The 19,914-nt window shown below is 43.0% G+C and overlaps 1 protein-coding gene across 1 annotated transcript; it reads right to left on the bottom strand.

The window, feature by feature from the left end:
• Positions 1–708: 708 nt before the first annotated feature.
• Positions 709–19,794, bottom strand: TOX4 (TOX high mobility group box family member 4). Its single transcript, XM_010335080.3, has 9 exons — positions 19,695–19,794; positions 19,415–19,483; positions 8,978–9,220; positions 7,458–7,718; positions 6,906–7,136; positions 4,540–4,620; positions 3,670–4,419; positions 2,114–2,277; positions 709–1,163 (listed from the first exon to the last, which is right to left on the bottom strand). The coding sequence occupies exons 1-9, from the start codon at positions 19,698–19,700 to the stop codon at positions 1,103–1,105; spliced, it is 1,866 nt and encodes a 621-aa protein (XP_010333382.1). The 5' UTR covers positions 19,701–19,794; the 3' UTR covers positions 709–1,102.
• Between the last annotated feature and the right edge of the window lie 120 nt (positions 19,795–19,914).

Genomic DNA, 19,914 nt, shown 5'->3' with positions numbered 1-19,914 from the left:
CTGGGTTGCTGTGAGTGTTCAAACAAAACAAGTGCATGGGAAACATTAAAATGATCATAGGCTAGGCGCAGTGGCTCACACCTGTAATCCCAGCACTTTGGGAAGCTGAAGTGGAGGATCACTGGAGCCCAGGAGTTCAAGACCAGCCTGGGCAACATAGTGAGACCCCATCTCTACTCCCAGCCTCTAAAAACATTAAAAACACAGGAATGCATAGGATCAAACTAATTAGTAATATATACATGGTTCATTGAGGAGGAGGTTCTCTAGGACAGCGTTTCTCAAAGTAAAAATTTGAGTTCCATTTAAGGTTATCACTTACTCTCTTACGAGTAGGTGGCTTCTCTAGACTGTTTTTCTTTAGATTGTTTCCAATAAATAATGATAGATCTATGGCTTCTTAAAGATATTTCATCAAACAAAAGTGAATACAACTTTAGACTTTGGTGGAATTTCTTAAGGATGTAGAGTTCCGCCTCTTAGATTCATAAACTGTGATAACTCAGATAAGGATGGTAACTACAGAAATAATATTTGTAAAGAGAAGAACCTCCTGGGTGGTATCATTTTCCATGTAGCCCAGTATGCCTGTATTACAGTTTTGTTCTCAAAGCAGTGTATTGATGTGATAATGGGGAATAATATATTTTTTAAAGGGGGAACCTTTAATGTAATTTCTTAACCCTTTTAAAATGGATGCACACAGTATTTTCTCCTAGGCTCAAAGCTGAGTACTCTCCCATCATTTTAATAATATTTTAGGCAAGTCCTATGACAATTACACCAACAAGTTTCTTCAACCCCACCACCACCCCTTACCATCTCTATGTTTTGCTTGCCCATACTCCCTTCACCCATTCCTCTGCTATTACCACGGGCATTTTTGCCTGTGGTTGAAAGCAAAAAGCATCTCCAGATGACAGCAAATTCAGTAGCCCTGCTCCATAGCGTGGCTCTGCTGAAAGGAGAAAAGTGGGGAAACATGAACGGCCATCATGGGTTGTGATCAGGCACTACCAGAAGCCCAGCTTGTGTTTCAAAAACAGGCTCTTGGACATATTCCCAGCAGATAACTCTTCACTGGCTTGGAGAACAGGAAGGACTATTTCACAAACACCACTGTGTTTGAATTTCTGGAGGCTACCCAGGCCAAGAATACATCCCTAAGAGAGAAAAAGACATACATAAACAGAATTATAGCCTAGATATATTCTTTTTATCTGTCTTTTTTTTTTTTTTTTTTTTTTTTTTTTGAGACGGAGTTTCGCTCTTGTTACCCAGGCTGGAGTGCAATGGCGCGATCTCGGCTCACCGCAACCTCCGCCTCCTGGGCTCAGGCAATTCTCCTGCCTCAGCCTCCTGAGTAGCTGGGATTACAGGCACGCACCACCATGCCCAGCTAATTTTTTGTATTTTTAGTAGAGACGGGGTTTTACTATGTTGACCGGGATGGTCTCCATCTCTTGACCTCATGATCCACCCACCTCGGCCTCCCAAAGTGCTGGGATTACAGGCTTGAGCCACCGCGCCCGGCCCTCTTTTTATCTGTCTTAAACAAATAGGTTCCCAAATAATTTTCTGCAGCATCATAGTGACATAGTATCACATCAGAAATATAAGAATTGTCAGAAGTAGAGGGAATGCTGATTTACTGTAGTTTTTGAAATAGGAAATAGAAATGCCTTGTTCTATAGCTATAGGTAATTCCCAGGAAAATCTGGGGAGACGGGTAAAATCTTAGGAACTTCTCCGATTTCCCTCACAAATAGCAAATTATTGTGTGCTACTATTCCGCTTTCCCCAAATTCTAATTCCCTAAGTAGTCTGATTTGCACTAAGGATTCAAAAGCTAGTATTTGCATACACTAACAGCTTAATGTGTTACCATGTTTTTAAAGAGCATACATAGTTATGTGGTAACTGAAAAATGTGAACTGCTGATTATGTCATCTTTGGCTATGTGACAAATCTAAGGTCTTAAGCAGGGGAGGTTTTCTAGTAGACCAGATAAACAGCAACCTACTCTACCTATTTTATGCTCAAGATTGCCATGTTTCCCAATAAAATTAATTTAGCAGTGTCTGAATTACAAGAAGGGGAAGGGTAAGCTCACCTGCAGTGCTTCACCACACACTCATTGCTGCAGTATTCATTGTCCCAGTCCTTACTCACAATTGGAGGGTTCTCACAACCAGACCTCACACATCGAGGCTGCGGTGAGAGTGCCACAGGAGACCCACTCACCAATTCAACATCCATCTGAGAAGGAGACTCAACCTACGATAGGAAGACAGCATCAAGGTGGATTAGATTGCTCCCTGCCTAGCTAGCTAGCTAGCTAAATTATCTGTAGAAACCAATGAAACAACAGGTATTACAATTCCTCACAGTGGTGGCAAAACTGCAGAAGGTGAGTTCTTGGTCTCCCCCTCTATAGTCCAGCTTCAGAACTTTGCCAAGCAGAATGACATGAAGATTCTTCCCCATCAGGAGAAAGCTGGGCATACGCTAATGCTTTTTTCTCCCCTTAAGCCTGGCTAATCAAGTGAAGTAGTGGGAGTGGAAAGGTAGTTGCTTTTAATTTTAATCTAACCTGTCAATGGCTTTATGCCACACATTAATATTCCTGACAGTATCAAATCAAAAGTAGAGTGTGAGTAGAGACTAAGTCACCTCAAGTAAGTTAGTTGAGGGCTATGAGAAGTCAAAATGTGGTGCTGTTAGAAACAGGAAAAAAAAGGGAGATTCATAAAGTTTCCTGCTGAAGGGTTTTTTCTGGTGTGTGTTTTTTACTCTGTCACCAGGCTGGAGTGCATTGGTATGATCTCAGCTCACTGCAACCCCTGCCTCCCTGGGTTCAAGTGATTCTCCTGCCTCAGCCTCCCAAGTAGCTGGGACTACAGGTGCATGCCACCACACCCAGCTAATTTTTGCATTTTTAGTAGAGTCGGGGTTTCACCATGTTAGCCAGGGTGGTCTTGATGTCTTGATCTCTTGACCACGTGGTCCGCTCACCTCAGCCTCCCAAAGTGCTGAGATTACAGGTGTGAGCCACCATGCCTGGCCATATTTATGTCTCTTTTAAAAAACAATGGTATGAACCAGTTAAATTTTTTTTGCTATGTTCCCTGCCCCACACAAAAACATCAAGCTTTCAACCCGAGGAAGCTGAAAAAAAAAAAAAGAAAAGAAAACATCAAGCTAAGAAGGAACTTAAGATCTAGGAGAAATGAGAAGCTTTGTATTTTTAAAGTTTAGGATCCTTGGGTAAACAACTCTGAAAAATAACTTGTTTAGGCTATATCCTGTCTAGTTGAACTAGTGTCCTCTGCTTAGTTATGGAGCGGTCTGGGACAGAAGACTGTCTTAATGTGTTTCATTGAAAACACTATGGGTACCGTGGTTGAGACAAGTCACTGTTGCAAAGAACTCCCATCTGCAGGATGTTTTGTGCTACTGGTTGCTGGGCATTAAATGCTAGTAGCAACCCCCATTTATCTATTTATTTCTCTTTCTTTTCTTTCTCTTTCTTCTCCTCCTCCCCTCCTTCCCTTCCTTCCTCACACACCAAGTTTTTGCTGAAGCAACCCCCATTTTTATTGGGTCAACCAAAAATGTTCTTACACCTTTTCACTAGACTAGAAGACAGACTTAAAAATAGAGACTCACCTCAGGAACTACATCTGTGATCATCTCACAGATAGTCTCAGGAGAAGTTGCCTCCACTGCATGGGCCTCAGGGCTGTTGTTCATAGGTCGCTCAGGACTACTTTCCACAGTTGGTGGGACTAAGGTAGTCTGCATTTTCAAAGTGGGTAGAGGTACACTCTTGATCTGCAGAGGAGGTGGCTGTTGCTGTAAATTGATTCGAACTTTCTGAGGTGGAGGCTGTTGCATGGCCTGGAGTGGAGGAGGCTGCTGTAGAATGGTAACTTGCTGCTGAGTCGGGGGCTGTGGCATCTGTTGTAATGGAGGGGGCTGTAGTCGGGGTGGAGGCAGTTGCATAGAAGCAGCAGCAGCAGCTGCTGCTGCTGCCTGCAACACTGATCGAGTGACAATCTGAGCTTGTTGACTGGGCTGGATAGTAGCTGTACTGGTTTGGCCTAGTTGGAGCCCCCGGGAGGTCACCACTGTGGCTGGGATAACAGTAACCATCCCTCCTTGAGACATAGTAATGGAAGAGGGCAACATCTGTTTGGTAATAATCAACTTGGTGATATTGGGCTGACCCCCAGCTCCAGAAGATGCCTGGTTTGCCACATAGGATGAAAGGGTGGAGTTAACAACAATGGATGGGGACAGGGCAGGGGGCTCTATTGTAGCTGGTGCTGGAGATGCTGGGTCAACAGTAGCCATAGGAGGTGGAGAAGGAGTTTGTGATGGTGGTGCTGGATCCAATTCCACTGTTTCCACAGTGGCCTAAAAGAAGACAAAAACAAAACAAAACAAACACTTGGTGGTATGTGGTATTTACTGCTAACAAACAGTTCCCAAAAATGTCTTACTGGTTTAAATATTCTTCTACCCTGTCCCTCTTACCTGACACTCCTGGTTGTCTTTGTAAGCAGCTAGAGCCTTCAGATACTCTTTCTTGGCAGCCTCAGTTTTCCGCTTATATACCTGTAAGAAACAGACTTTAAAAAAAAAAAGACTCCCCATACTCCTAGGAAAGATTGATAGTTCTGTATTATTTATCAATGAATGACAATTCATCTTAGTCTAATCACTGACAGCCCCTTTCAGTGAATATAATTCTGAAAGCTAACAGTCAAGACAACCTTCATTGCAGACTCACTCCACTAAGCATACCTCTGAAAGCCCACTAATCAACAGGAGTCTTGCAAGAAGAGCTACCCATGCTCACTTCTGTAACAAAAATAAAGCCTAACCCCAAAACTGTGTAAGATCAATAGTTTGGCTTAGCCTGGGACACTGTCTAACCAGTTTATTTTCCCTTAAGGAATGTGATAAATTGTTTGCAAAGATGGCCACAAGACTTTCTCCCATCCCATCAATAGCTGAAGCCTATTTCCCCTTCCTTTGAATCTGGGCTAGCTCTAAAAAGTAAATTCAAAAAAGAAAATGAAAGAAAAAAAAAAAATAGGCCAGTGTGGTGGCTCATGTCTGTAATACCAGCACGTTGGGAGGCCAAGATGGGTGGATCACCTGAGGTCAGGAGTTCAACACCAGCCTGACCACCATGGTAAAACCCATCTCTACTAAAAATACAAAATTAGTCGGGTGTGGTGGCACACGCCTGTAATCCCAGCTACTTGGGAAGCTGAGAAAGGAGAATTGCTTGAACCTGGGAGGCAGAGGTTGCAGTGAACCAAGATCGCATCATTATACTCCAGCCTGGGCAACCAGAGTAAAACTCCATCTCAAAAAATAAAATATAGCGCCGGGCGCGGTGGCTCAAGCCTGTAATCCCAGCACTTTGGGAGGCCGAGGAGGGTGGATCACGAGGTCAAGAGATCGAGACCATCCTGGTCAACATGGTGAAACCCTGTCTCTACTAAAGGTGCAAAAAATTAGCTGGGCATGGTGGCGCGTGCCTGTAATCCCAGCTACTCCGGAGGCTGAGGCAGGAGAATTGCCTGAACCCAGGAGGCGGAGGTTGCGGTGAGCCGAGATCGCGCCATTGCACTCCAGCCTGGGTAACAAGAGAGAAACTCCGTCTCAAAAAAAAAAAAAAATAAAATAAAATAAAATAAAATAAAATATAAATAAATAAATAAATAATTCTAAATCCAAACTTGGTAGTGGATTTGAGAGTTAGCCACAGCATGCAGCCTATCAAGTAATAGCCTAACTTTATAAATGGGGGGAAAAAGAGACTTAGAAAAGTTAAATATCTAAAAGTTGAACAGTATAAGGATGCTAAATACCTAAATATGGAACAGTAGAAGGATACTAAATGAAGAATTATAGGACACACTATTACTTGAAAGCACATGGAATTTAAAGAACCTGGATTGTGTCTCAACTTTACCAGTTAAAAGTTGTATGACCTTTACTCGGCATTGGGCTCCAGGTTCCACCTTAAAAGCAGGAAATGGTAGCTATTGTACAGAGTTATTGTAAAGATTCAGTGCTTTTATAATAATTATTAATTATTTATTTGAGACAGGGTCAGGTCTTGCTCTGTCACCCAGGCTGGAGTGCAGTGGCACAATTATGGCTCACTGCAGCCTTTATATCCTGGACTCAAGCAATCCTCCCATCTCAGCCTCCATAGCTGGGACCATAGGCACCTGCCACCATGCACAGCTAAGTTTTTGTAGAGACAGCGGTCTCCCTATGTTGCCCAGGTTGATCACGAACTCATAGGCTCAAGCAATCCTCCTGCCCTGGCCTCTCAAAATGCTAGGATTAAAGGCATGAGCAACCACACTCAGCCTATTAATAATTTTTAAATAGGTTTTCTGGAGTCAGTATATAGCTGCAACTTCTAAGACAAAGGATGATATATGTATCATTAACAGCTGATACTATATAAGGACATGTAAGAAAAAAGAAAACCTCAGTTTTTATCTCTTTAAAAACTTCTGGAACAGGCCGGGTACGGTGGCGCACGCCTGTAATCCTAGCACTTTGGGAGGCCAAGGTGGGCGGATCATGAGGTCAGGAGTTCGAGAACAAGCCTGGCCAACATGGTGAAACCTCGTCAATACTGAAAATACAAAAATTAGCCGGGCGTGATGGTGCGTACCTGTAATCGCAGCTACCCGGGAGGCTGAGAGAGGAGAATCGCCTGAACCTGGGAGGAGGTGGTGGCAGTGACCCAAGATCATGCTACTGTACTCCACTCTGGGTGACAGAGCGAGATTATATCTCAAAAATAACAAAAAACAACAACAAAAACTTCTGGAACATTCACTACTACTTCCTCAATATTTGCTCACCTGTTTTTGCTCCTCTCCAAGACTATCCCACATGGAGGCTACAATTTTTGAAACCTCGCCAAAAGTGGCATTAGGATTCTGTCCCTTGATGGCAGCCTGTGTATCACGAAAGAATAAAGCATATGCTGACACTGGTTTCTGAGGTTCATTAGGATCTTTCTTTTTTCTCTTCTTTGGGGCCTTCTGCTTTTTCCCTGCCTCCACCACCACTGTCTTCTGGGTGGGAAGTTGCTGTAGGGGAGAAAAGAGAGAGAATTACATAATGGACAATGAGAATTATTATGTCTGGAAACTAGCTAACGTATGGAATTTTCAGAAATGCTAAAAATCGTGGTGATAGCATTAAAAGACATTAGTCAAGTATGGAGAACCAGTAAGAATACAAATTGAGAGGAGAATTATAAACTGGGAGTTGGGAGGTGGAACCCCATACCCAGAAAAGAGCAGAGGAGATGGCAGGGCAGGGGTAAAGAATACTGATTAGGCTCTGTATGCCAAGAGTTTTATCCTAGACTATCACGGCAGAGTTGATTTTGACAGGGAATGCCTCACCCTCCGGAAATCCTCAACACCATCCTCGTGAAGTGAACTAGTAGGTGAAGGGGTGGTTGAAAGACGATCTTCAGGTGACTGAGCAGGTGGCAGGATGGTGCCACCCCCTAAGCTCAAACCGAGTTGGGAACTCAGTTCTGACTGATCAATGGTGGTCAACTGGCTATGCCCCATCAAGCCAGATGTCATGTCAGTCATTGGTACATCAATTGTAACAGGTGGGTTGGCACTATACTGAGTTCCTATAGAGTGGTCCAAGTCCTGAGAGAAGCAGAAGGACTAATTAAACACTAAATATAAAAAAAACACTTTTCTCCCCTGAATTTAGGACATCTTATAAATTCCCTGCCTACCTAGACTGTATCATTTAAACTACAAAACATCAAATAATTTGTCTTCTTATAAAACATATTAAGCAAAAACAAAAATATTTTTAAAAACTAAGCTTTTTAAAAAAGTACAGAAATTAATGAATTTACTTCTTTGCACTCAAAAGAAGAAATAAAAATAATCAGAAGCTGTACTGTTGGATAAGTTAAAAGAGCAATCAACTTATTCAGTAATCTATAGGTAGTGATAACACACTGAGTAAAGAAAAACTTCCTAGCCAGGTGCGGTGGCTCAAGCCTGTAATCCCAGCACTTTGGGAGGCTGAGGCGGGTGAATCACGAGGTCGAGAGATCCAGACCATCCTTGTCAATATGTTGAAATCCCGTCTCTACTAAAAATACAAAAAACTAGCTGAGCGTGGTGGCGCGTGCCTGTAATCCCAGCTACTCAGGAGGCTGAGGCAGGAGAATTGCCTGAACCCAGGAGGCGGAGGTTGCGGTGAGCCGATATCATGCCATTGCACTCCAGCCTGGGTAACAAGAGTGAAACTCCGTCTCAAAAAAACAAACAAACAAACAAACAAACAAACAAAAAACTTCCTGTCTGTACCCTCCCCAAAAGCTTTTAAAATTGCAATATACAGGCAATCAGCATAAATAAGCCCATCATTACAGAAATTTGGCATCAAATACAGAGTATGAAGATGTTCTACTGCTGAGATGTGCTGGAAGCCTAGCATACTGATTTATATCACATACTAATCCACAATTAATACTCTATTTGGCTCAGACCTTTAAAAAAAAAAAAAGCTCTGTTGTTTCTGCTAGCTTATCAACATGGTTCAGACTATTTCTGAATAACTCCCTTCATGTACCAGCTATCACACTCAAATTTTTGAATCCTAGGATTTAAAGGCCATAATAAAAGCAGAAAACACTTTTTCCCAAAAACCACAATAAATAATTTTCAAACTAGACATTGTACAATTTTAAATTATTTTTCAAGTAAAATCTACCTACATGGTAAATTTCATTTATTCAAGTGAAATTAAATCTTAGTTGGTGAGCCTTTAGTCACAAGAATGAGAAACAAGTAATACCCAAGTGGAGTATGGAATAAAGAGTAACTTTTATCTCCTCTAATGCCATGCCCATTAGCTGGGGTAAGCCTGACAATGTCTTGCCCCTTACCATGGTCAAGCCCCCACTCAGGAGCCCCCCGCCCTGCTCCATCAAGCCATGGGTCATGCCCACAGGCATGTCCAATGTCTGGACCCCATACTGGGCTGAAAAACTGCCATCCTGTGAAGAGGAAGGGTCTGCCAGGTCATCAAAGTGGCCAACCACATCTGAGACAGCCAATGAGGGATCAGAATCCAAGGAGATAGGTGGGATTTCAAATTCTTCATCACCCAAGCTTGGTGTATGGAATGTCTGTAGAAGAAAAAAGGGGGAAGAGAATTAGTGAAAAGAGGAGAAATAGCATACTACAAGTGAACATATTAGGGTACTAGAGATTCTCAGGATACATTTTTTCTGCTTAGGATCCTATTTTGTAATTGATTTCTTAGGACCTATTTAATTTTACAAATCTCTCTTCTTTCTAATACTCTTGGTCATATGGTACATTCAAGGTGGCTAACAGTCACAATTTTCAATTCTTTTTTTTTTTTTTTTTTTGAGACAGAGTCTCACTCTGTCATCCAGTGGCACGATCTCAGCTCACTGCAACCTCCACCTCCCAGGTTCAAGTGATTCTCCTGCCTCAGCCTCCTAAGTAGCTGGGATTACAGGCGCATGCCACCACGCCAGGCTAATTTTTGTATTTTTAGTAGAGATGGGGTTTCACCATGTTGGTCAGGCTGGTCTTGAACTCCTGACCTCAAGTGATCCACCTGCCTTGGCCTCCCAAAGTGCTGGGATTACAGGCATGAGCCATCTCACCTGGCAATTTTCAATTCTTTTATCTCTTTTCTACCATTAGCATCTCTGTTGTCCTAAATTATGCCTATTGTTCTAATGAATAATTCTTTCAGTACCATTACTTAGTAGATAGCCTTTATAACTTGTTTATCTATGATCCTTGACATCTCTCTAAAGATTCTAATACAGAACAGTTAGTTTCATAATTATTACACCTAAACTGTTAGGCCACAGAAATTCATTGTTAGCCAGCCAATTATACTTTGTTGTTTTAGGTTCCTTTCTTTTTTTTATTTTTATTTTTTATTTTTGAGACGGGGTTTCGCTCGTTACCCAGGCTGGAGTGCAGTGGCGTGAGCTCGGCTAACTGCAACCTCCGCCTCCTGGGTTCAAGCAATTCTCCTGCCTCAGCCTCCTGAGTAGCTGGGATTACAGACATGCACCACCATGCCCAGCTAATTTTTTTTGTATTTTTAGTAGAGACGGGGTTTCACCGTATTGACCAGGATGGTCTCGATCTCTTGACCTGGTGATCCACTCGCCTCAGCCTCCCAAAGTGCTGGGATTACAGGTGTGAGCCACCGTACCCGGCCCGGTTCCTTTCAAATGGATGCTAAAATGTACTGTCATGGGAACTTTATCCCCCTCTAACATATTTGCACTTAGAGTTTCCTACCTCTTCTCTACTTTAGAAATTATAATGTTAACAACAAATAAGATTCCCATTTGTATAGGATTTTCAGAAAACCTCAACAATGCCAACAATGCTAGTCTTTCTCTGACCAAGCTTCTCTCCAAGAGAGGAAGAAAAGGATTACTCCAGCTGGCTAAAGACTCAATCCCTTCCTCTGAGTCCAACTAAGTCAATAATACATTCTTCCTCTTCTGAATGAGGCCACCCACCATTCATGGAGCTAACAGACCAATGTCTGATCTAAGATATGTTAACTGCTATGGTTCTGTTTTGACACTAAAATCTAAATGGAGGCATTTATAGCAATAATTATAAATAATAGCAAGAAACTGCTGTCAGAGAGACCTGGGTACAAGACCTGGAACAAGTTTCTTCATCTGTAAAATGGGAATTATAATGGTAATCCCTTATATGGTTATTATAAGTGAGATTTAGTGCATAAAAGCTTAGCACACTGCTTAATACATATAATGGCTTAATAACCATGATTAACAATTGTTATGAATGATAATATCCTTTTTTGTTGTTGTTGTTTTTTTTTTTTTGAGGCAGAGTTTCACTCTTGTTACCCAGGCTGGAGTGCAATGGCGCGATCTCGGCTCACCGCAACCTCCGCCTCCTGGGTTCAGGCAATTCTCCTGCCTCAGCCTCCTGAGTAGCTGGGATTACAGGCACGTGCCACCATGCCCAGCTAATTTTTTGTATTTTTAGTAGAGACGGGGTTTCACCATGTTGACCAGGCTGGTCTCGATCTCTTGACCTCGTGATCCACCCGCCTCGGCCTCCCAAAGTGCTGGGATTACAGGCGTGAGTCACCGCACCCGGCCGAATGATAATATCCTAATAACAATTACTCACCTGCCCCAACCAATTATCACAGGTAATTGGAATTTTAGAAACTTTAAATTCTATCAATCTAACACCAGTATAGTGAATATAAACTGATTCAGATCAAATTCAATAGGTACCCACATTTTTTTCCATAACTGAAAATGCATGCTTTTCATAACTGAACAATGCATTCTTTAAATAGAGTTGCTAAAGTTTCTTTTTTTTTGAAATGAGGGTCTTGTTCTGTCACCCAGGCTGATCTGGAACTCCTGGCTCAAGCAAGCCCCCAGCCCCAGCCTCCCAAGTAGCTGGGACTACAGGCATGTGCTACCACACTCAGATAATTTTAAAAACTTTTTGGCTGGGCGGCAGTGGCTCAAGCCTGTAATCCTAGCACTTTGGGAGGCCGAGGCGGGTGGATCACGAGGTCAAGAGATCGAGACCATCCTGGTCAACATGGTGAAACCCCGACTCTACTAAAAATACAAAAAATTAGCTGGGCAAGGTGACACGTGCCTGTAATCCCAGGTACTCAGGAGGCTGAGGCAGGAGAATTGCCTGAACCCAGGAGGCAGAGGTTGCGGTGAGCCGAGATCGCGCCATTGCACTCCAGCCTGGATAACAAGAGTGAAACTCCGTCCACCCCCCCCCACAAAAAAAAAAACTTTTTGTAGAGATGAGCTCTCTCTCTGTTACCCAGGCTGGTCCTGAACTGGGCTCAAGTGATCCTACGGCCTTGGCCTCCAAAGTGCTAGGCTTACAGACCTCAAGATTCCTCTAGATCCTGAAAGGTTCTTCTCACATTATGACCATTTCTGGTCTTTTTTTTTGTTTTTTGTTTTTGAGATAGATAGAATCTCCTTTGTCACCCATGATAAAGTGCAGTGGCACAATCTTACGGCAACCTCTGCGTCCCATGTTCAAGTGATTCTCCCACCTCAGCCTCCCAAGTAGCTGATACTACAGATGCATGCACCACACTAGGCTAATTTTTCAATTTTTTGTAGGGATTGGGTCTGGCATATTGCCCAGACTGGTCTTGAACTCCTGGCCTCAAGCCATCACCCTGCCTTGGCCTCCCAAACTGCTGGGATTACAAGCACGAGCCACAGAGCTCAGCCTCCAATTCTGGTTTAATGAAGACATTAGGCTGGGAGCAGTGGCTCATGCCTATAATCCCAGCACTTTGGGATGCCCAGCTGGGCGGATCACATGAGGCCAGGAACTTGAGACCAGCCTCGCCAACACCTATAATCCCAGCTACTCAAGAGGCTGAGGCACGAGGATCACTTTAACTCAGGAGTTGGAGGTTGCAATGAGCCAAGATTGTGCCACTGCACTCCAGCCTGGGTGACAGATTAAAACCATGCCTAAAAAAAAAAAAAAAAAGGAAAAAGAAAAAAAAAAAAGAAGGCCGGATGCAGTGGCTCATGCCTGTAATCTCAGCCCATTGGGAGGATGAGGCGGATAGATCACCTGAGGTCAAGACCAGCCTGGCCTACCCATTTCTACTAAAAATACAAAAATTAGCCAGGCATGGTGGCAGGTGCCTGTAATGCCAGCTACCTTGGGAGGCTGAGGCAGTGGAATCGCTTGAACCTGGTGGGGGGCAGAGGTTGCAGTTGCAGCAAGCCGAGATCGCACCACTGCACTCCAGCCTGGGCAACAGAGCGAGACTCTGTCTCCAAAAAATAAAAATAAAATAAAATAAAATTGCTAGAGAGAAAATTTCCAGCTAGCAGAAACCAGGGAGAAGAAAGTATGTCTGTGAAATGCCCAATCTTTCTGAATCACATTTGTAAAAGTTTCCTAAAAGACAAAAAGATACGTATACAGTTTCATTTCTGTATTTTCCTTCTCCTTACTATTTTGCTTGGTATGGTAAAAATTTGGTTGTTGTCTGAGATATAAGTAGCACATGCAGCATAAGAACAGGCAGTTCTCAGCCAGGCATGATGGCTCATACCTGTAATCCCAGCATTTTGGGAAGCCGAGGCGAGCAGATCACTTTAAGTCAGGTCTCTCTCTCTCTCTCTCTCTCTCTCTCTCTCTCTCTCTCTCTCTCTCACACACACACACACACACACACACACACACACACCCACCCCAACACCAACACCAAAAATACCAGGACACAAAAACAACAACAACAAAATACCAGGCAGTTCTTGATGGGAAAAACTGAACTTTCCCCAAGAACTGAAATTTTCTCATTAGTACACAAACCATGCATTTATGTATGTTGTGTGTGTTTTCTTTTTAACTTTTTATTTTGAGACAGGGTCTTCCCTGTCACCCAGATTGAGTGCATGGCTACATCATCACTCACTGCAGCCTTGAACTCTTGATCTCAACTGATCTTACTACCTTGGCCTCCCAAAGTTCTAGATTACAGGTGTGAGCCATTGTGTCCGGCACATAATTTTTGTTATTGTGTGGAAGTTTTAACTTCCAGTCCATGATTCTTCATGATACTTCAGTTTAGGTTTACATGAGCATTTTTTTAGGTAGAGGGTACAAAGATTTTTACCAACTTTTCATACAAAGAAAAAAAGTTATAGGAACAGAAAGAAGGATCAAAGGAAACATTTACTGTACTACACTAACAGTAAAATAGTAGTGTCCAAGTTTTTTAAGATACAGATTGCTTTAGCAAAGCAAAGATGCCTATCCTTTAACTTTGAGCCAGGCACAGTGGCTCAAGCCTGTAATCCCAGCACTTTGGGAGGCCGAGGCAGGTGGATCACAAGGTCAAGAAATTGAGACCATCCTGGTCAACATGGTGAAAGCCCGTCTCTACTAAAAATACAAAAAAAAATTTAGCTGGGCATGGTGGCATGTGCCTGTAATCCCAGCTACTCAGGAGGCTGAGGCAGGAGAATTGCCTGAACCCAGGAGGCGGAGGTTGTGATGAGCCGAGATCGCGCCATTGCACTCTAGCCTGGGTAACGAGAGCGAAACTCCGTCTCAAAAAAAAAAAAAGAAAACAGCAACTTTGTCAGAATATTAAAAAATGACAGTACTTGTTAATGAGGACCCCAAAATGATAAAAATTCATATCCGAAACAAGGGACCAGTGTTCTACAAGTGACTACCCCTCATAAACCATCTGAATACTCTCCTTGTACAATAAAACATCAGACATGGCTACATAAAATGAACTGAACAATGATAAAACAAATTAGACATGGAGAGATTCCACTATGTAGGATCAACAAGGTATTCTTTCTACACACAACCCCTTGGGATGTGGAAAAGCTTTGTTACTCAGTACCTATGGCTTTCATGGTGGTTTTCTAGGTTCTGTTTTATTTCTTCCTTTAATGACTAGTTAGATAACTGCAATTATCAAGAATACAGACAATAAAAAAAATAAGGGTAAACCACATGCTATCGTAAAAACAGAGATCCACTAAAAACTTTCACTACAAATGATCTATAAAATTATGGGTAAAATCCAATAATGAATATCTAAAATTATTTTATTTTACTGAATCTATTACATAACCAGATCACACTCTTCACACTCTAGACTGTTAAATATAAAACAAAGCTAAAACGGTAGCAAATGTTAGAAAGAAGTGGTTTGAGGCTGGGCGCGGTGGCTCATGCCTGTAATCCCAGCACTTTGGGAGGCCGAGGCGGGTGGATCACGAGGTCAAGAGATCGAGACCATCCTGGTCGACATGGTGAAACCCCGTCTCTACTAAAAATACAAAAAAAATTAGCTGGGCATGGTGGCACGTGCCTGTAATCCCAGCTACTCAGGAGGCTGAGGCAGGAGAATTGCCTGAACCCAGGAGGCGGAGGTTGTGGTGAGCCGAGATTGTGCCATTGCACTCCAGTCTGGGTAACAAGAGCAAAACTCTGTCTCAAAAAAAAAAAAAAAAAAAGAAAAGAAAAGAAAAGTGGTTTGGACACAGAAGGAGAAAACAGGAACATGATATGCAGTTACCTTCTAACTTAGCTTTCCTTCCTTTCTCTGTCCAATTCCTGGGCCATTTTGAGGGAGGGGCTGGTTTGGGAATTACAGTTTATAAGCAAAGATGCTTAGATATCTGGAGAGCCAAAAATAAAAAATAAAAAATACCATTTCCCTCCCTTTTTTCATTCTCTGATACCAAAACACACAATCTATTATTTCTTTAGCTTACTGTATAGATTATTTATTTTAGAGAAATTTATTTTAATCCAACACCTATTTTTTCAACAACACACTGGTACTATGGGTCAATGAAATAACTATTCTTTTGTTCGTTTTTTTTTTTTTTTTCTTGAGGCAGAGTTTTGCTCTTGTTACCCAGGCTGGAGTGCAATGGCGCGATCTCGGCTCACCGCAACCTCCACCTCCTGGGTTCAGGCAATTCTCCTGCCTCAGCCTCCTGAGTAGCTGGATTACAGACACGCACCACCATGCCCAGCTAATTTTTTGTATTTTTAGTAGAGACGGGTTTCACCTTGTTGAGCAGGATGGTCTGGATCTCTTGACCTCGTGATCCACCTGCCTCGGCCTCCCAAAGTGCTGGGATTACAGGCTTGAGCCACCGCGCCCGGCCAAAATAACTATTCTTAAAAACTGGGGCCAGGCCCGGTGGCTCACACCTATAATCCTAGCACTTTGGGAGGCCCAGAAGGGTGGATCACAAGGTCAAGAGATCGAGACCATCCTGCTCAACAAGGTGAAACCCCATCTCTACTAAAAATACAAAAATTAGCTGGGCATGGTAGCGCGGGCTGGTAGTCCCAGCTTACTCGGGAGGCTGAGGCAGGAGAATTGCTTGAACCCAGGAGGCAGAGGTTGCGGTGAGCCAAGATCGCACCATTGCACTCCAGCCTCAGTAACAAGAGCGAAACTCCCTCTCAAATAAAAAAAAAAGAAAAGAAAAAAAACTGAGGTTGTGAAAATTTTACCTATTTACCATGAAATAACGAACTAGTTATATGTTATAAGTACTACTTTTCCTAATGAAGGATAGGTATCTTTATGCCTAATTATTTCCCCAGTGTGCTCTAAGCATAACACCACTATATAAGAGCCAGCCTGAAAAAGAGAAGATTAAATTGCCTTCAGATGATAAAGAACTTTCCTATCTCAGGCAATACTATCTCTAGACAGCCACTCTTTTGAAATTACTATTTCTTATCTCATTGATATGTAACTTATGTAAGGTACATAAATTTTAAGTATATAGGTCAATGGATTTTTTACATATGCAAACATTCAGTAATCACTATCAAGATCAAAGATGCAGAACACTTCCTTGTGCCCCTTTCCAGTGAATACTTCCTTCCCTTCACAACAGGTTTCACTATTTTGATCCCTTCACAACAGGTATCACTATTTTGACAATTCAGTTCAGTTTTGCCTGTTCTTGACCCTCATTTAAAAATATGAATTAATGCAGGGCACGGTGGCTAGAATCTCAGCACTTTGGGAGGCCAAGCCAAGTGGATCATGAGGTAAGATGAACGGAATCACTTTTTATATGGTTACCTCTTCATTAAAGGGGTAGATAACTAAAAACCGTGGGTAAACTTGAAAGCTACTTGTATAATTTTAAAATGGACTTTCAAATGAATTAGGCCAATGTAAAATTTATAATACCACTCTAAATAACAAAATTTAAACGTGGAGACCTGATTGAGGAGAAATTGGCACTTTCATGCAGGTTTAAGTTCAATGTGAGATTTCCAACACTCAAGTAATGAAATTTAAAAATGGAGATCTCATTCACAAGAAACTGGCAACTGGGAGTGCAAAGCACCAAGCAGATTTTAGCTGTTATTTTAATAATTTTATTTATTTATTTATTTATTTATTATTTTTATGAAGAAGGGGTTTCACCATGTTAGTCAGGCTGATCTTGCTCCCAACCTCGGGTGATCCGCCCACTTTGATTGGCCTCCAAAGTGCTTGGATTACAGGCCTAAGTCACCATGCCCGGCAATTTTAATAAATTAATTACTATTATTTTAAAAATACAGACAGAGTTTCATCACGTTGCCCAACCTGGTCTAGAACTCCTGGTCTCAAACAATTCTCCCGCGTCAGCCTCCCAGAGGGTTGGGATTACTGGCATGAACCACTGTGCTGGGCCCAGATTTTAGTTTTATATCACTTATAAGTTTTATATCACTTATATCACTGCATACTAGATTTACATTTACCCTGCTTATGAGAATAATAAATAATACCAAGAAAAAAAGTTAAACTAGCCCAGGCACGATGGCTCATGCCTGTAACAGAACTTTGGGAAGCTGAGGCGGGTGGATCACTTGAGGCCAGTAGTTCAAGACCAGCCTCGGCAACATGGTGAAACCCCCATCTCTACTAAAATATAATAATAATAATAATCAGCTGGGCCTGGTCTCAAACGCCTGTAGTCCCAGCTACTTTGGGAGGTTGAGGCCGGAGAATCACTTAAGCCTGGGAGGCAGAGGCTGTAGTGAGCCAAGACTGTGCCACTGCACTCCAGCTTGGGCCACAGGGAGACTCTGTCTCAAAAAAAAAAAAAAAAATTAAACTAGCAACTGCTCCTTATCAACCCAATTTTCATCCATGAAAACGTTAGGATTATAGGATAAGCCCATGAGACAGCTATGACAATTCTTGGTACAAAAATACTGATGCAAATGGTCCACACCAGTTTTGAAAATAAATACAAAAGTCCTTGAAAAATGGCAGATGGTTCAAAACTTCATTTTCTCAAAGACAGAAATTTTTGTCTGTTCCATCTTTCTTTTTTGCTTCCCCTAAACAAGTGATACATACCTATATTATGACAATATTTCTTTCCCTTTCCGTTTTTTTTTTTTTTTTTTTTTTTTCTTGAGAAGGAGTCTCACTCAGCTGCCCAGGCTGGAGTACAATGGCTCGATCTTGGCTCACTGCAACCACCGTCTCCTGGGTTTAAACAATTCTCCCTTCCCAGCCTCCCAAGTAGCTGGGATTATAGACACCCGCCATCATACCCAGCTAATTTTTGTATTTTAGCAGAGACGGGTTTCACCATGTTGGCCAGGCTGGTCTTGAACTCCTGACCTATGTGACCCATCTGCCTTGGCCTCCCAAAGTGCTAGGATTACATGCATGAGCCACCGGGCCCGGCTCTATGACAGTATTTCACCAAAATTTTTTCACTAATACTTTAGAGCTTCATCAAAACCCTTAATTCTACTTTAAAACATCATAAGAGACTATTATTACAGCTGTTTGACAGCTGGGGAAACTGTGACATACAAAGATGAAGTATTCTGCCCAAAGTTAAGTCACTGGCAAACTGAAACACATGTCGTACTCAACTCTTTTCACGTTCTCTAGCAGCTATTTCCTTTCCTCCTGGCGTTAGCAAAACAAGCTGACCTGTTTACGTAAAGGTAACGACAAAATTTTTATCAAAATAGAAATTTAAACTTAGGCCGGGTGCGGTGGCGCAGACCTGTAATCCCATCACTTTTGGGAGGCCGAGGCGGGGAGATTACCTGGGGTCAGGAGTTTGAGACCAGTCTGCCAATATGGTGAAACCACATCTCTATTAAATATACAAAAATTAGCCGGCGTGGTGGCGCATGCCTGTAATCCCAGCTACTAGGGAGACTGAGGCAGGAGACTCGCTTGAACCCGGGAGGCGGAAGTTGCAGTGAGCCGAGATCACGCCACTGCACTCCAGCCTGGCAACAGAGCGAGACTCCGTCTCAAAAAATAAATAAATAAATAAAGTAGGAAATTTAAATGAAATAAAATTTAAAAGACCCCTTTAAGAGAGTTCGTTTCAAGAATGAACACACGTTGTCCACGGTTAACCCTCTGCTAGGTAAGCTCTTCCTCTTACCCCAATTTCTTCGGCTGAAAAATTTTCTTCCTACTGGGACCCCTCAAGATTGTTGTAGCTATTTCCTCCCCAAAGAAAGGAGACAATTCCACTGTCTTCTAATCCAGAATAACTTTCCTCTTTAAGTAAGTTATCTCTTTCCAATACCCTGCTTTTCTGATGACAGCAACTCCCAAGAACTTCCCCAGATAGTCCCCACAGGCTCTAGAAGCAGCTGCCACTTTAAACACCAATTGCGGCCCTTGGTTCCCAGCCCACGTCCCTGGAGTCCGTGCTCTCCTCCCCATCACCCTACCCCACCGCTGCCTCAGGCCCTCTCCCCACGCGGCGTCGGCAGCTCTTGCTCACCTCGGCCCCTGACAGAAAGGGGTGCGAAGGTCCTGTGATCGTCAGGTAATTGTCATTTCCTCCGGGAAACTGGAAACCAAAAGAAAGCCGCGGGGATAAGTTAAGGGGAGCAGGGAGTTAGCCGGGAGCGATGGCTTCTGACCCCGACATTCTGACAACACTCCCCAAACCCCGCTCTCTCCCCTCTCCCTTCAGTCGCCTCTCCGCCCGGCTTCCCGTCTCTGCTTCAACCCGGTCGGCCACGTTCTCTCGCTAGGCTTCTAAGCGATCAGGTTCCTACCTCCATCTTCACACAACCGCTGCCACCGACTCAGACCCTCATCGCTCCCACCGCCCTCACTGGACACGGAACTGCCGTCACTTCCGCAAGGACGTGCGTTATTCTCTGCTGATTGGAAGGAGCGCCGCGGGGCTGCAGCGAGTCAGGCGCTGGGTTGTCGCCCCCTGGAGCTTGGTGGGATAATGGCACGTAGAAGTGCTAGAGGCGTCCCTGGAGGTGG

Source organism: Saimiri boliviensis, chromosome 2 (genome assembly GCF_048565385.1).
Source record: "Saimiri boliviensis isolate mSaiBol1 chromosome 2, mSaiBol1.pri, whole genome shotgun sequence".
NCBI lineage: Eukaryota > Metazoa > Chordata > Mammalia > Primates > Cebidae > Saimiri > Saimiri boliviensis.
The sequence above is the reverse complement of the archived record's forward strand: the minus strand, read 5'-3'. Positions and strand labels throughout refer to the sequence as shown.

Excerpts from the sequence above, each read along its gene's own strand:
- TOX4 (XM_010335080.3), bottom strand. Across the intron at positions 7,137-7,457 it reads GTGTTGAGGATTTCCGGAGG|CAACTTCCCACCCAGAAGAC; the intron begins GTGAGGCATTCC and ends TCTCCCCTACAG. Across the intron at positions 4,621-6,905 it reads TTGGAGAGGAGCAAAAACAG|GTATATAAGCGGAAAACTGA; the intron begins GTGAGCAAATAT and ends TGTTTCTTACAG.